Source organism: Aulostomus chinensis, chromosome 21, assembly GCF_037954235.1.
Source record: "Aulostomus chinensis isolate RoL2024-O1b breed Wild chromosome 21, RoL_Achi_v1.0, whole genome shotgun sequence".
Classification (NCBI taxonomy): domain Eukaryota; kingdom Metazoa; phylum Chordata; class Actinopteri; order Syngnathiformes; family Aulostomidae; genus Aulostomus; species Aulostomus chinensis.
Window position 1 is genome coordinate 6,179,643 of NC_141340.1, and position 16,689 is coordinate 6,196,331.

At 42.4% G+C, this 16,689-nt stretch overlaps 2 protein-coding genes across 3 annotated transcripts in view; both read right to left on the bottom strand.

The window, feature by feature from the left end:
• smarcd3b (SWI/SNF related BAF chromatin remodeling complex subunit D3b) overlaps nucleotides 1–547 on the bottom strand; it is a 42,256-nt gene extending 41,709 nt beyond the window's left edge. The window contains exon 1 of the mRNA XM_086191657.1: nucleotides 221–547. Coding sequence (XP_086047783.1) covers nucleotides 221–232 — 12 coding nt within the window. The 5' untranslated portion in view covers nucleotides 233–547. The remainder of the gene's footprint in view (nucleotides 1–220) is intronic.
• A 1,586-nt stretch (nucleotides 548–2,133) lies between these two features.
• Nucleotides 2,134–14,958, bottom strand: nfx1 (nuclear transcription factor, X-box binding 1). 2 transcript variants are annotated; one of them, XM_086192134.1, is made up of 23 exons: nucleotides 14,670–14,956; nucleotides 13,099–13,965; nucleotides 12,157–12,318; nucleotides 11,753–11,830; nucleotides 11,549–11,654; nucleotides 10,674–10,745; nucleotides 10,434–10,573; nucleotides 10,150–10,249; nucleotides 9,851–10,068; nucleotides 9,051–9,148; nucleotides 8,939–8,969; nucleotides 8,757–8,839; nucleotides 7,723–7,831; nucleotides 7,365–7,484; nucleotides 7,205–7,284; nucleotides 6,895–7,125; nucleotides 6,357–6,430; nucleotides 6,177–6,278; nucleotides 5,362–5,499; nucleotides 5,178–5,244; nucleotides 3,199–3,344; nucleotides 3,006–3,110; nucleotides 2,134–2,505 (listed from the first exon to the last, which is right to left on the bottom strand). In XM_086192134.1, exons 1-23 carry the CDS (start codon nucleotides 14,686–14,688, stop codon nucleotides 2,430–2,432), a joined length of 3,222 nt encoding a protein of 1,073 aa, XP_086048260.1. In that variant the 5' UTR covers nucleotides 14,689–14,956; the 3' UTR covers nucleotides 2,134–2,429. The 2 variants fall into 2 exon arrangements, with proteins under 2 accessions (XP_086048260.1, XP_086048261.1); XM_086192135.1 differs by lacking the exons at nucleotides 2,134–2,505; nucleotides 3,006–3,110; nucleotides 3,199–3,344 and adding an exon at nucleotides 3,358–4,151 and having other exon boundaries at nucleotides 14,670–14,958.
• Nucleotides 14,959–16,689: the final 1,731 nt, after the last annotated feature.

The window sequence follows — 16,689 nt, forward strand, 5'->3', positions numbered from 1 at the left end:
CCTCGGAATGAGCCAGCCCCAAGGTGGAAAATAACCCTAGCAGGTTTATTTTATTATAATTATAATGATCATAATAATTATTATTTCTAGATGCACAGTAAATTACGGCAAAGGGGGAGTTAAAAAAAAAAACTCAGAATAAAGAACAGCTTTAATGATGAAGTGATGAGGAATGAAACAAATGTGCTAATGTATCATAAGGTAGCATAACCATCCATACCTTTCTCTCCATCACTATGCGCTTTTTAGGCTACTCAACAACAGCAGGATGTGTCTCAGTGGAGCGGTCCGGTCCGGCGCGGCGCTTCCGTTCACTCCTCAACTTCCTCACGGCGTTCAGACACAAGAGTCTGCCTATCACTTCCCCATTATACTGGACAGCTAGGCGACTTATTAGCGTTGGCCTGTGGGACGCCGAGCCGGGGATGGAGCCTGAGCCAGGATTGGTGAAGCCTTGTTCGGAAGGGAGCAGGAGCGCAGGCGCGGTCTCTGCTGGAGAGTCGATAAAATGAAAAATTACCAGTGGCAGGCAGGGAGTGTCATCAAATTATCCTCAGGAGCGTTTTGTTTGGGGGGGAGGAGATGATTTTATTTTATTTATTTATTTATTTTTTTACAAAGAAGTTAAATGTCGACTACAGGTTTGTGTTCAGGAAAGGTTGTGATTTATGCGCAGGAACAAAGAGATTTTTTTTTCTTTTGGGAGGGGGGATACAGAAAGCTGGTGAAGTGAATGAAAGCTCTTTAGTACAAAGATATATGGAGCCCTAGAGAGGCCATAAAAAGAAAAATATGGAGTGGTGCCGGACAGAAGAAAATAGTAGTGTTAAAAAAAAATACAACAACAACAAAAGACTAATTACGATTAGTTAATTATAGACAAAAAAAAAACAGGTTAAAAAATAACAAACGTGATTAATCGCACCCTTGACCTCATACAAGGATTTAGCTTGTAAATAAAGAGCTGCAACTAACCAATGGAGGGCAGCAACAGACATCAATACAAGAGGAAACCTGTAGGCCATTGAACATGCTTTTCTTTTTTTTCTTTTTTTAAAAAGTTGATTCATTTATTCAAACATTTACTAAAATGTGTTCAAAGGAAATCTTTTAAATAGCTGTCATAGCCAAAATGAATCAATGTGATGAATCTAGATTAATAAAAAAAATGTAAGTATATTTCTTAAAATTGATTGCACAGAATGCAAATTATAACTTGTTCCCTCAAATTATTTATTTACAAGTAAGGTCTTTCTTTCAATTTAATCATATTGAAGTCATATAATACAATTATATATATATATTTTTTTTTACCAATCTTTGATTTTGTGAGAACTAATTGTAGTGTCAAAATGACTACATTACTAAACAAGGGATATCTTTTGACCATACATTATTAATTAAATTGAGGTGAAAAATTATATTTTAAGGCAATAAAATTATTCCCCCCCCACTCTATGGCCACCCCCCGGGCTCCGTAACATTCAACACACACAGGTTTTGACATTTTAAGCATATGTAACAAATTGGCATCTAAAAATCCAGATTTTCCAAAATAGTATCCACAGACAGATGTATTCACCTTAGATGAACTTCAACTCATGAGGGCTTCTGTCCAGTTCATAATCCCACTTATGATGTAAAATATTAGATAATGTTTGCACATTTTGAAATAAAAAGTCAGTGCCGAATCTTGTACTCAAATCAATACTTGACGGTACTGCAGTCCAAGTGATTCAAGTGCGAGTCAGCCTTTAAACCATACGTCAGCAGATGTCAGCAGGGTCCAGGCATCACCCCGACTAGCTTCCACCTTGCTGAGGCGTCCCAGCCCCCATCAGGTCCGGAGGTGCTGAGGCTGTAGAAGAACTTTCAAAGTGCAGCACATCTGGGTCGTAGCTGTGTTGCAAACAATGATTTCTTAGCGCAGTGCAGCCCACTCCCAGCCACCCACTCAAAAAAACCCTCCATCTGCAGGGATTTGCTACACAAGCCTGGATTCAATACCAAAAAACATCACACGGCCCCAAAAAACTGCAGCCTTTCTGAATCGGACTCTTCTGCTGAGACACCTCTGCAGCCACTGCAACAAACAGCCTGGATACTGAAGACCATTTAATAACTTCATAGCAACTGAGACTACAAATTGAGAAGAATTCACTCTTTATTGGCTTCAATGAGGAAATTGTTGCATACAAGAAGTAAACAAGCTTTCCACTAATTTGTCTTAAGTTTAATATAATAAATCAAGAGCGTTTCATTTATTCAATTCATTCTCCAAGAATTACCAAGAGTGGGTGCTTCAATGCAGCAATAACAGGAGTATTTAGTGATTTTTTGGGGGTTTGAAAACAAAACCAAAAGAAGCTTTCAGATGCTTTGGCAGATGCAGAGTGGCGTTTTCCAGTAGAGGTGCCGAGGTCTTCATTTTAGTCCTGGACATCAAAATAATCAATCACAGGTTCTTCTTTCACCAGCTTTGACCAAGTGACGCCGCTGACAACCCTTCAAGGAGGAGGGAGAGGAACAGGAGTCATTAACCAGCAGTTAGAAGCTATTAATTCCGTATGACGCATTCATGAATTCATCCACGACCTGAGCAACATGAGGTGAGCAGGACGGAGTTCTAAGTCGCATTCCAGTTACAGAATCTCTATCGCCGCCCTCGTTTGGACCTTAGGTTTAAGCAATCCTTACAACATAGAGTTGGCTAACCTCCACATTCCCCGGTGCGCTGCGAATGTTAGCTGCGTCTGCAGCTGCTGCAGCGAGGAACTTCCAGACATGAGACACTCTTACTCATTTTGAGTTTGACCAGGTGTTTCCTCAGGTTAGCTGTGTGGCCAGGCCAGATTTACATTTTGAAATATTAGAGGAAGTGTTGTCGCATGATACCTGTAAATGTACTGAGGTTGGTACCCAACCCTTATAAAACCTACAGCTATCCAGCTGCGCTGCCAACAGAACACACACCAAAGATCCGATAACTGGGGCCATAGTCTTACTTGCTGCTGTGCTGTTTAATGTGTGCAATGGGAACTGGGGCCCGTACGGCCGTCTCTCTCTCGATCAGAGATGTCAGAGTGGATTTAGGACAGACAGACTTCCCCCTGAGAATGAGAAGATATCCTCAACTTATTTGTGAATGGCTGCATTGTGCATGCCACCATCTTCCTGTACGGGCAGATTTGGTCTTACTTGATCGCTGTGATGACAACACTGCGTTTGGGCTCACTATCGTAGCTCACGCTCTCCATGCCGTAGACCTCGGCCAGCTCATGGATGATCTTCCGGTGTTCTCGGTTCATGGGTTGGAAACAGTGGGTTCTCTTTGGCTGTTTCCCCTGCAGGGATCAGTAAGGAAGGTCCATTACTTAGTCCATGAGGCACCTAACCCAAAGCCAGGCCCTAAAGGGAAATGGATTTCCCTGTTTGAACCCCTTCCAAAACTTTTAGAATGACTTGGAGCAATGATTCAAGAGCTTACTGCCCTACAAAGGGGCGGACGTCGCTAATACGGCAGTAGCAGAATGTGAGAAAATCCCTACAATCAGTTTAGAGAAACAGAAATGTATTTTAATGACTTTCTAAGGCTAACATACTTTTATTTTGAGCATGGTTATGTTTGTGTGGCCTGTATACAGGGTCACTAAGCCTGATTTAATATAATAGTATAGTACAGAGGAAGAAGAGGGAAAATAACTAGTATAGAGTCGAAGCCCACACAGGAAAACCAAGGGCAGATGAAGTCAGCGAGGGCAGAGTAGTATGCATGCGGCAAGAGAGAGCCAGGAGACAAAGAGGCTGAAAAGCTTCACCCACGTGATTCCCAAGAACTGGAGATAAACAATCCTTTACATTTAGTAAAAAAATCCACAGCAGCAGTGACCTTGACAGCTTCGCTCCTGATCGCCTCAATGCATCAAAAACATCTGAAAATAGAAAAAACACTGTTCTTCTGGCTACTTCATAAGGTAACTACCAATTTAGTCTGGTTACTAAGGAGGCTTTGCCAACCTGTCAGAAAAACCCACAGCTGGTTCCATACTACAGGACCACTAGAGAACCGACAGGGCTAGGAGCAGAATGTCCCGAGTCTCTGAATTTGGCACTAAATGTGCGTTTTCTCCTGGTTTCCTCCTCCAGCTCGACTGAGTCCAAGCAAGTGAATGGACAGGTAGTGACACAGAGCAGAAACAGTGGTGATCAGACAACAACTTTGGAACCAAACACATGCAAAAATTAGAAGGCTTTGGCCTTTAGTTGTGCGTCCCCGTGGTAATTTAAATCCTGAATAATATCCAAAGATATTATGTGACATGCAGCATCCATACACATTCCTACCACTGAATTTCAATAACCATTTGAAGAAAATTCTGATGACCATCCATTGTACACAACATCGGTTTACACATGAAAAATTAACGGAAAGCCATCAAATGTTTGTAAGTTAAAATCAAAGCCTCCAGCAACGTGGTTTGCCAGCAGCAGCAGAAACGGTCAATTTCAGGATTGTTTTCAGTACCGTATGAACTCTTGGACTCAACAGAGGTGGAGGTTTGCCGTACTTGTTAGCAAACAAACAACAAGTTATTAAAGTGCTTCAGTATCTCCATGATGAGTTTAAATCATTGTCCCTTAAGTTTGGTTTGTTTTCACAAAGAAAAGCTCAAGCGAACCAACATGCGTCACTACAAACCACATGAGAACGTTGACTTAGCTTATCAGTCAGACATGTCTCATATGGAAGCAAGACAGTAAGTACAGGGGGAAAGGCATGTGTTTGGTCTGGTGCATATTTCCACAAGGTTTTTAGGGCATATATTTTCTGTTTTCTCCAGCCGTAAAGGCTGTGTACTCATGTGCTCTGCTGCAACACAATGAAGAAAAGCACGATTGATCCTGGGAGCTGCTAGAACCTGGTAGTCGGGTCATGTTTGGTTCACGTAAATAACACAACCATACACAGGTTCCTTTCTAACTGTCCTGAGACCACAAGATCTCGATCCAGTTTATTTCAAACCCGATCACACTTGCAGGTGTCACACCCGCCCCAAATGAACCACACTGGAGGCGAAAATGCAGTTTTAGGTGGGCTCCCTAAAAAGCCACCAGAGGGAGCATCACATGCTGAGAGCCGAGCACTAAGTCAGGACACACACGCTGTACCATCTTACCTTATTAACAAGCTCAACCAGATTCTTGATCTCCTCCTCTACCTCTGTAACAAATTTCAGGTCTTTTCTGGGAGACAGAGGGATACAGAGGCAGGTTTGCTGGTGGTGAGGAAAAAGTGCACATAAAACAAACCAGTGCAATAAATCAATGGTGAGTAATAAACGCTTGGGGCTATAAACGGACCTGGCGTCATCTTTCAGGCTGTCGCTGTATACAGAGGTGGAGCGCACGTTGAAGGGGTCGGACGATGGGTCGATCTGTAGAGCCTCCGCCAGGCGCCGGTTTCTTTCCAGTGTAGCGCACTCCTGGTCACATTCAAGCCTGAGGAACCAAACTAGATCCTGTCAAGACACTTATTGGATAGTTTCTACAATGAAAATCTACACCACAATTGTCTCAACTCAAAGAACCAAAAAAATAAATAAATAAATAAAAAAAAATCCCTCCACAGACAACAAACCGATCTTGGATGGCTGAATCATACGAGTGGCGGCTAAAGGAAAGCTCGCTCAAATACTAATGCAGCAGCAAATAAAGCCTTCAGTCGCAGTGAGCAGGGAATCCATTAAAATAATGCTCCCTCATTGATTAAAAATAATTGCCTCATCTCAGGCATCAAACACCTCTTACACTGGGGGGTTCCCAGTATGAGGGTCAGGACGTCTGCGGGGATCGCAAGATCGGAAAAAGATACATAGAAAAAAAAAACACTTTTCTAAAAGGCCTTAGTTTAAGTAGTAAAACTGCTATGAATTTTAGATCAGTTTAACTTTGGCTGTTCTTTGACAGGCCTTTTAGTCGGTATGTGCCAATGACAGAATGGTTCTCACACCTCTGGGGGATATTAGGGTTCTCTTGCACCTTTATTTTTGAGCCCCTGAGATGAGAAGATTAGGAATCCCAGTCTGATACTATTGAAGTCACTGCACTCATTTTCCTGTAATGATTTGCAGTAATTTCTTGTCATTTCCATCAGGTCTTCTCCTCCATTCCTCTACCTGGTCTGTTTTAGCTCTTTCTTCGTGAGGAGAGGGCCAATGTCCATCGATTCACCGAGCTGCATGTCCGACAGTTTACTGGCCATGGCGATGGCTGCATACCTGCACCATAGAAATGTGAGGAAGTTTTAATGGCATTGTGTTGAAAACCCACCCAAAGAAACACAAAGTTCAACTGACCTCTGATACGAACTGGCCGCCTCTGTGCACACCACTGTCTCCTTTCTGCGACCACAATCACACTGCAGCGCCACCTAAGACACGGACAGAGAATTAGACTCCAGGTTTTTAGAGGAATATACGCTGCTTTCAACACCGCTCCTGTGAGGAATTCCTGCAGCTGTGTCTCATTATGTGTAGAGTTCTTGAATTTCGAAGGACTTGCCGTATTATTATTATTTCATTCAAGTTAAACATTTATGACAGTTACGCTCTGTTGCAACGGATTGAGTCGACTGCTGGAAGCCTTCATGTGGCCAAAATGAACAGAGAGAACACACAGCTGGACCTTCTCTTGCTACATTAATAGAACAAGATTTATGACTCAATAAGATTCTTTTTTTTGGTAATCAAGCTAATAATTTAGAACACTGAAGAGAGCCGTTTAACGCTGAGTAAATATGTCACATGAACCCATGTCTTAATGTAACGCAGACCATCTGCAAACACTTTGTAAGCCCTGTTTAAGCCACTGGAGGTCCAGCTGCTGCCATCGTACCTTGGCAGTGCAGGTGGTGCGTGGGCAGCTGCTGCCTTTATGACAGGGAGCAGAGCACAAGTGGCCGCAGTCTGGACGAGGCAGCGTGCAAGGCTGATGGCAGCCGTTGTCTGCCAAGCACTCCCCCCGGTGGCAGATGCGTTTGCAGCGGTGCATTTCACATGCTAGCACTTTGTTGCACGTTAGGCCGCAAGAAATATCTTGGAGATGACATGGGATGTTGCTGCGTTGCTGTGGGTCAAAGAAAACAGTTTGAATGTTATCCAAAATGCATGAAACAATAAATTATGCAAATGTGTGCTTCAGAGACCTCGTGCTTCCCCATGCACCATTTCTGGGTGAGGTACGTGCAAGGTGGACACTTCTCTTCACTGTGGCAGTTGTGAAACACTAATGAGAAACAAACGTGAGGAGCATATTCTTTTCACCAATGAATAACGGCAGTGTGGAGGCTCATTATTACATCTTACCTGGATGGTCACACTCGTGTCTCCTCGTACACGTGTTTTTGCACTCAGGTGGGTTGGTACCACAGGGGATGGGTGGGTACAGGACAGACAGCCCACAGTGACACGTCAACTCATCGAAACCTGCAAAACACGGGGGGGAAAGAAAAAAATCAGGACACCGCCAAGGATGTGAGCAGTGCGGCAACATCACGGCACATTAAAACCAGACATAATACCACACGGGGGAAAATATGAAGTGATGTAAAAAAAATAAAACAATCTCAAAAGAGTTTGTTTTCAGAGGAGAATAACAAAATGGTACTTCTGAGAGTCGTAAATATAGCTCGGGTGGACAGGAGCGAATGACGGCGTGACTCACTGGATTGCCAGCAGGGTTCACAGTTTCCACGGTGACAAGGCTCCTGGCAGCGGTGGAGGCCACAATTGAGCTTGTAGCCGCAGATCAGAGGGCACTGATGATCCACATTCTAGATGGAGAGAGGGGAGCAATGAGTGACACCACCTCTTGTAAACATTCCTTGTTCATATGACATATTAAATCATTTTGGATTGATTGTGAGAACATTTTCAAAACACTTGTGGTGAGCACATGCTGCAAGCTGAAATTGAGTTTTGGTGGAACATCCAGATGGCGTAGAGGTGCAGAGTGCGATGATTAAAAAAAGACCACAATTGGCTCTAGACCGTAAACAAGTCATCATAACCTTCCTTCACAGTCAAATTGAATCCAGATCCAATTAAACTGATTGAAAAAACAGACAGCAGCAATTTGATCACATGATGAAACTGAGAATAACCTGGTGACAGACTGGAATTGGTGATGATTGTTGTTTACCTGCATGAAGTTATTTCACCGCACTGTCTTTATCTTCTTTGAGCACTTGGAAAAGCAGTATATTATGCAACTTATTTTTGTTATTAATTCTTTATCATTATTGTTTGAACTGTTACAGCCGCTGCTGTCTTGGTCTTATCTTTTCTTAATTTAGAGCAATTTGTAACTCAATACTAGATTTCAATCCCTAAGCAGTAAATATCCCCCATGCCGTTCATGTGTCATCTCATTAAAAACTGCTTTGAGTGAAACTCTTGATCAAACTTAAGACTTAAAATGGACAAATGATAGTTAACCACATTTTGGTGAACTGGTTCATATTTTAGGTGACAAGATCATCTTAAATGTGTGAAAATGCCAAAGGTTTTTAATGTATAATGCAACTTTGATGTTGTTGAAATTGGCACTGAGAAAAGTATCATTACGGGGTTTGGGTGTCGAAGTCAACATTTTAAACTGTACTCAGTTGTAGCTTGACAGCTTTACATCCATTTGTCAAAACTACTGAAGGTGTTAAGACTGCATTAACTGCACCGGTCTGACACAAACCTACTCACCACACAACACAGCTTGCCACACTTGTGTCGGCCACAAGAACGTTTCTTGTTGCAGCGCTTTTCACAACTGAAGACGAGCTCCTCTGGAACACAGAGTGACAGACATTTAATACACAAAACCCCTCAGGTAAGTTGTCATGATGCATTCGCTTCATTTCCCCTCGGACATTTGTTAAACTCACCCTCTTTTTGGATTGTGGCACATGGAACCTCCTGAAATATAAATTGTTTGAAGTCAGAACAAACAGAGTGGCAGCAAGACAGCAAACAGATGTTGGGAGTGTTCTGACCCACCTTGGTTTTGGACCCACATCTGCATCTGACCGTAGAGGTCAGGGAGCAGGGCCCACAGCTGCCCTCATGGCACAGCTTCTCACACAGATGGATGGTGTCTGGAATCAAACATGCTTGTTAACTTCTGACTCCATGGAGGAACAATGCTCTTCAAAAACATACATGAACACGATACTTTAAGAAAGAAAAACAGAAGAAAAACAGCGCCCTCTACTGCCACAGGTGGTAATTACAGGACACTTCTGAAGCGGGACAAGAGAACAGACTGAGGTGAAATTTTGTTTATACTGTTACGACAGCACTCTTCTGGATTTGGGTCAGTGATTCGAGACGTGAGCATCAGTGGACCTGGCAGCATCAGTGCCTTCAAAAACCGACATTGCCAAAGTGCAAGAACTGTTCGGGGCCCTTCTCCCCGTTACAGTTATTATTTTACAGTAAAAAGTAGCATAGTTTTACTTTTAGAATAAGAAATCTACAACAGTTTATTTGTTCCAGGATTTTAACTGTCAAATAGTCGGTGAACAAACAGAAAAAGGGAATCAAGATATCTCAGAAAAAGAACAGCATAAACTCTTCTGTGTGGTATGAAAATGCATTTGTTAAAATAAAAAAAAGGATGATGAACATGTTCTTCAAATAAATGTTCAAAGCTCAGGCTTGACAAGACATCACAACATTCGGCAGTGTAAGAGCCGAACACACCGCTGGGACAGTCTGAGTTAAAACGAGGCGTACAGGTAGGAGTGTATCCATGTTATAGGTTCCTTTTTATCATACACACATTTCCTCTTTCTTACCACTGGATCCACAGGCCAAGGGTTTGTTGCATGTCTTCCCACAGGAAGGGATGGGGTCGGAGCAGCTTTGTCGGTCCGGGTGGCCCAGCTCCAGGAGTTTGATCAGCGGCGTCTGACCACAGGGACAAGTCTTCACCGCGCTGGGCGAGCGAGGGCACGGCTGGCATGGACCAAGGTGGCACACCTGCTGGCAGCGATGAGCTTCACAGTTCAACATCCTGAATGGAGGTGAGTGTTGTTAAGTGTCAGCAGGTGCTGTCAACCATCCAAGTGAAGGTAGTGTAGTAGGGTAATCTTACTTTCCACAGATTTTTTGACAGGAGAAATTTCCCACACCATCAAATCCGTCTTTGTCTGTGCCACACAGAACATCCTGAGTACTGACGCCACAGTAACAAACTACAGGAAAAAAGACAAAATGGAACATTCTGTCAGTATTTTATGAGAACTTGAGGAACTTGAAGCAAAGGGAACACATATACACATTATATAATGTATGATAATGCTCATATTATCATTATTAACAAGGTCTATATCTATCTATCTATCTTTTTTGAACTAGTTTAGGCAAAAAGAGACGGACCCTGCTGAACCTGTAGCTGGCAGGGCTGACACGGCCCGCTGTGGCACACCTGAGCACAGGTATGTTCAGCGCAGTTGAGTACAGCCCCGCACACCTTATCACACTGGAGCACCGAAGCCTGGCCGCAGCGCATCGGCTGGCTGCAAAGACACAGTTCAGTCAAATATGACAGAAATCCAAAGGAGGAGAGTCTACAGGTACCAGGAGAAACACGGAGAGAGACGGATATAATCAGAGTACCTGGTCTTCCCACAGATGCAGGATTTTGTCACAAAGGCGGGACACTGAGGGCAGGGTCCAGGGTGACATAAGCTGAAGGAGACACAGAAGACACCATTTAAGAGCTCAAGGACACATTTTTACCTCTATGAAGCAGTGGGGGCTTTTTAGTCATTAGTATTAGAGATGGAGCGATATATTTTTTCAGGGCTAATAATGATTATTCTAAGATCAAGGAGGTCGCCAGCCGAGTTTTGTTGGTAAAATATTGAGTTGCAGTAAAGTACATTTCTATGCCATAATTATTTACAAGATCATAATCCCCACACGGGGCTGGCCTTGAACAAAAGTACGTTTCATGAAATAATGTGTAAAACACAAAATACTTGGAAAAATAAAGTGTGACTTTAAATGCACCAGGATTCTTATTTAAAAAGAAATAACATCAACAACATTAAAAAAAAACCTCAGGTAGGCTGTTTTAGTTATGAGAAAATTAATGCATGACCGGATTTTCTTCTTCTTTTTAAATTAGCCAACAGATAAAACATGTGCCAATATTTAATTAGGAAAATGACAAACATCCAAACTGATTTTCAGGCATTCAGGATAAATTTCATAACCACAATGAGTACGGGTGAAAATAAGAATCCATCGAATCCTACACTTCCCATAATGCAACTCCATTTTGATTTTTCTATAACTATTTCACACACCTCCTCAACCATCTCATCGCATAAAAACAGCAGCTTGATAAAATCAAAGATGCCTGAACCGGCAACACAATGAAAGGCTTCTTTCTAAAAGCTCGAGAGCATGAGCAAATAGTGTCGGTGAAAATCTGAGCCGGGAGCTCCATCCAGCAGATCCTGGAGTTCCTGGGATGTTTGTCTCACATGTTACAGGGGTGGTTGCAGTCCACGCCGCTCCTCTTCTTGCCACACATGTCACCGCAGCTGTGAGGAATCTCGCTGCGCTGCCACTCTGGATTGGTCACTTTACCTACCCAACAAATGCATGAGATGTAAAAGGAGCCATGACACTTTTAGTCAGATTTTAAAAGGGGACAGAAGTATTGCATGAAGTAAACAATCCCTCACCACAGAAGCAGGTGTAGGAGGTTGGGTGTTTCAGAGAAACATTCTGGCAGGCTGGACAACGCCACCCCTCAGTTGAATCTGAAAGACATTTTCACTTTAACGTCAGTATTCTTACCAGCAGATATGACGAGTGGCCTCCATGCAACACAAAACAGTGTTGATGCAGCAGGAACATCTAACGCATGACAGCTGTGCTTTTGTTATTTTGTCAATGGGGTCACGGCGACCTTTGAAACAGCAGCTGTACCATCCAGTATATGAGTGTGTGTTGTTCTATTGTGTTGTAGCCGCACACACACACACACACACACACACACACACAAACACAGACGACCACACTGAAAAGAGTCGAGGTCAGTGCTATCTAAACCCATAGGTGCTACACATCCAAATAAGCCTGTTACCGTCTGCCTGAGAGGCCGGGGATCGAGCCCATTTCTTGATACAGTTCAGGTGGAAGACGTGGAAACAGCTCTGACAGCTCCACACCGGAGCCATGAGCCGGATGACATCACAGCACACCATGCACTCGTACTTCTCCTCCGACAGCTGTTCAATCAGACACCCTGGGGTGAGAGGAGATGGGAGACTTAGAGCTTCATTAATGCAGCTTTCAATTCACTCAAATTTAAGATCACTTCTCATAAACCTTGAGTAGGTGTGGGACAAAATACCGATAGAGCAATTTATGCTACTTCCTGTGTAGTCATCGACACACTTGTGCCAAATCTAAATCTTTTTACGACAGCAACTAGGTGTTCGAAACGGAGTCCCTCATCTATGGCCGGATACCAATTAGGGAGGCAAAGTACTATCAGCACATTATCTGTAAGAGTAGATACTGGTAATTCATTCATATATTGGTATCGTTCCCATTAGCAAAACTAGGCTGACCCCTCAAGTCTCCTCTTCTTTGGTCATCATCTGTTGTCTTCTGTAAATATATCATTTATGGAATTATCCAAATGCTTTGAGAGTAAAGAAACAATGTGTACAACATGTAAACATATAAACTTGTTTTTATAAGGATATCAACATCAGTAAATATCAGTTATCGGCCAGATATCGACCAAAAAAATCCAAGACTGAGCTTCCCTCCCTGGTACCAAACTGTACTTGTGACTGCCACCACTATTCTTATGACACCAGTGTTGAATTTCCCTACAACTGAATAGACACGGAATGACGCCATTTTTAACATTTTACATTTGGCAACAAGCAAAACAAAAGAGCTTTAAATTTTCATTCAATTAGGTGCTCCAACAAGCACAAATGAAACTGAGGGTCAACATGAGTCCTGTGTGGTTAAATAGCATCGCAGACCAGGACACAGGACACAGACTCACCAGTCTGGGTCTCCTTGCTCTCTGGCATCTTGTCCCAGTTCCTCTGACCGGGCCTGTGGTTTTGATGCAGGGGTCTTCGCTGCCCTCTGGAATGGGGGGCTGGTTGTTGTCCCAAGCCTCGCTCAGATTTACAGCTAGGATTCTGTCTCCTGCCATCCTGGAAACCGGCTCCTTTCTCTGGACACACTTCGTCTTGAGGTGGCCGTTTGTGTGGTTTGATCGGTCCGTGCCGTCGTTTGGTTTCAGAAGGATTCTTTTGATGACGGTCGTCGTGTCGGGAGTCCCGATTGCTCCGCTGAGATGTCTCTCTGGTTTCTGCAGTTTCGTTGTCATCTGACTTCTGACAGTCTGTTGTAGATTTGTTCTCCTTTTTATCAGCGTGCTCTCCTCTCTTCTGCTCTTTGTTAAACCTCCTGGGTTTTTTAGCCCAGCCATCCTGGCCTTCGCTGGCAGAGTCAAGATTTTTACCCGTGTCATCTCTCCGCCAGTTTGGCCCATCAGGTCCGTCAGAGGGATGTGGACCTGACTGGTAGCTACCAGGTCCTCTGTTGTTGCCAAGGGACCAGTCGCCTCCAGGTCTTTGCCATCGTGGGTTTGAACCACCAAAATTCCCATTAACGCCTCTGTACCCATCCCTCCTTCCTCGACCTCGCCTTCTGGCACCCTGGTCTCCTTGATAGGGAGGATGCTGATGCCCTACATAGTGTGAATTATTATGGCCAAAGCCCTGGTGGAAGTATCCATATTGTTGAGAAGGATCTGAACTATTCAAGCTTCTGTCGTTGTTGAGTCTTGGCTGATCCCTTTTAGATTTGTACTGGTTCTGCTGTTTAAATGGTGGGGCCTCAGGATTGAGGTCAGGTGGGCCTGCAAACAGAGAAAGTGACAGACCTCTAAATAAATACATGCGCAAATACACCAACTTAAGGGGATAATTGATTTTAACAGTGGGGATGGAAACATTAGGCAAATTCAAGTTTTATATGACACAAACACTATCACACAAGCCGTAAAATGTGTATATGCCTCTTTGATATCTGAATGACTGTTCTTTTATAAAATTGTGCATGTTGACAATACAAAAACAACACCTGGATAAATAATTAGCCAGTAGTTAGGTAAAATTCTGCACTGACATGCAGTCTCAGCTACTTTTAAGTTTCAAACTAATATGAGCTCACACACTGGTGCCACCTATCACCTGACAGAGTAGTTGCATGACTGTTAGCTCCAGGCGTTACTGTATAAGATCAGATATGGCTGTGCAATTTAATTGTCACATGTTTTCACGTCACCCAACAGGTCACGCAGACAAGCTAACATGAAGAACCACTCAGCTGCGATGTCATGACGTTGTAAATAAACAGCTGATAAAATCCCAGGTCGTTAACTAAAAGTTAAAGCTAGGGTTAGCTGGCTAACACAAAATGTGAGCTATTGCTTACATGTTAGCAACGCGCTAATAAGGCAGGCTAACCCTTTACGTGTGAATTTAACTGTTTAACACTGGTTAGGTAACACTGGTGACCACTGGCCTCAGGTTTAATTTGATTTACGACACGTTCACTTACCCGAGGAGCCTTCAGCCATTCAGACTCAGCTGTGTTAGCTTCCACACCAAAAGTTTGGGGTCAGCAGACTGTTTTCCTGAGAGGTGACAACCGTTGTCAGGAATTCAGCGACGACGCCCCCGTTTTTCCACCCGAGTTCTGGTTCTTAAACCTGTGACGAACTCTCCCGAGGACAAAAACGGCAGACCGGCCCCTGACTTCTGCTCACCTTTCTGATGAGCTAGCGGCTAACTCAGTTGAGTTAGCTAAAAAGTCAAACTTCCTGTCCACCTTTTTTCAAAATAAAACGCGATTGTTACATATCGCGAGACATCATAAAATATAATTCAAGAAAATATACTTAACCCCCAATGAAACCCTAGCTAAATTTATAATGGTTGAAAATATCTATAGTACTACAGGTTTGACTGTGAAATAAAGATATTTGTCAATAGGAACCGTTTAAGGAACCTTTGGTGAAAAGATGCATTTGACGGAAAACACAATGAGAAAAAACACCACAGGGTGGCGCTTCATGTTTGGATTTGTGTGACAAAAGGCAGAAAGCTTTTCAAAATATGGAGAAAAAAACAACACAATTTCATGCCCACTCGTAAAACATTTGCATATATATTGTTTTGTATTCTCTAATTTGTTTGTTACAGTACCATGTTGATCTTTGAGTGTAATCAGTTGCTTCAAAAATCTGAAATCGGATGAAATTAAAGAACAGGATTGGTTGATATGACTTTGAAGCAAACTCAAATTCACTTTTTGTTTGTAATTTGTATTAAAGTGCACGTTTTGGTTGCAAATAGCTTTGCTTATCTGGATGCAAACCTGACTTCGAAGGAGAGATGATATATCTGGGCACAATTTTGGAGGGGTATCGGTTTTACCTGAATTCTCTATTGTCATTTTAAAGCTCAAACTCATACATCACACTTGGTCTGCCAACAGAAACTCTCTTATGATGAATACAGCAACACTGAAACACCATGCAAATGAATGTCATGCCCATGTTCATGTGGGAATTGGGATAAATAAATCATTTAGTTTAATACCTTATCAGACCGCGCTCTGTTTAACACAGCCAACACACATTAACAGCTATTCAAATATAAAAAAAGACTATGATGAAGCAGCAATCCAAGCAAATCCTTTCAGTGGTGTTTTTGACATATTAAATGACAAAACAAAACAAAACAAAACATACTTCAGCCATAAGGGAGGGTTTTAACCTTTGGCATTAACAATCATTTAAAGCAATGTAAGAAACTAGTGTTGATTAAATAACTGGGAAGTAATACCCTCAACTGTAAAATTCCTCCTAACTGTCCCTAATAGCAGAAATAACTGAAGTATTTTCTCAGTAAAACGCTGTTTTCAGTGACAGTATCAGATCAGCTAAAAGGCAGCTTTCTCTGCAGTGAGATTCCAGATCACGCATGCGCAGTGCCCGTTCCCGTCACCCGGGCGAGGTGGGTGGGAGAGAAAAGCGACAAGTTCCTGTCAATTAATAGGAAATACCAGGAGACGCGTCATCTAATTTACATAATAAGAGTTAAAACCACTTTTTATTTGACTTCTGATTTTTATAAGTAGTTATATTACCACTGCTTGCCTCCAGATTTCAGCAGAGTCTTGTTGATTTATGCTAGGGTAGACAGGGTCTGGATGGATACTAAGGTGTGTTACTGGATATGTGTTTGGATATTTATTGTGGGTTATAGCTGTTTTTACAGTTAAAGTTTTGTTTTAAATGTATTTGGTACAGATATTTAAAGAAAAATGTTAAAATGTATATGAGTGGGTACGAAATCATAAATTCACTCTTCCTCCTACCCTTTTTTTTGACTGTGATTCTTGTTTTGTCTCTTTTCTTTTTTAATCAGTTTTTTATTGTTCATGTTCCAGGAGCCAACTTATTATTTTAGTCTAACACATTGTAATATTCTGTTAGAGGCAGAATCTATATTTATAGAAACTGTGACTTTAATATAATGTTTAACACCTTATTTTCCAACCCACTGTGGCTTAA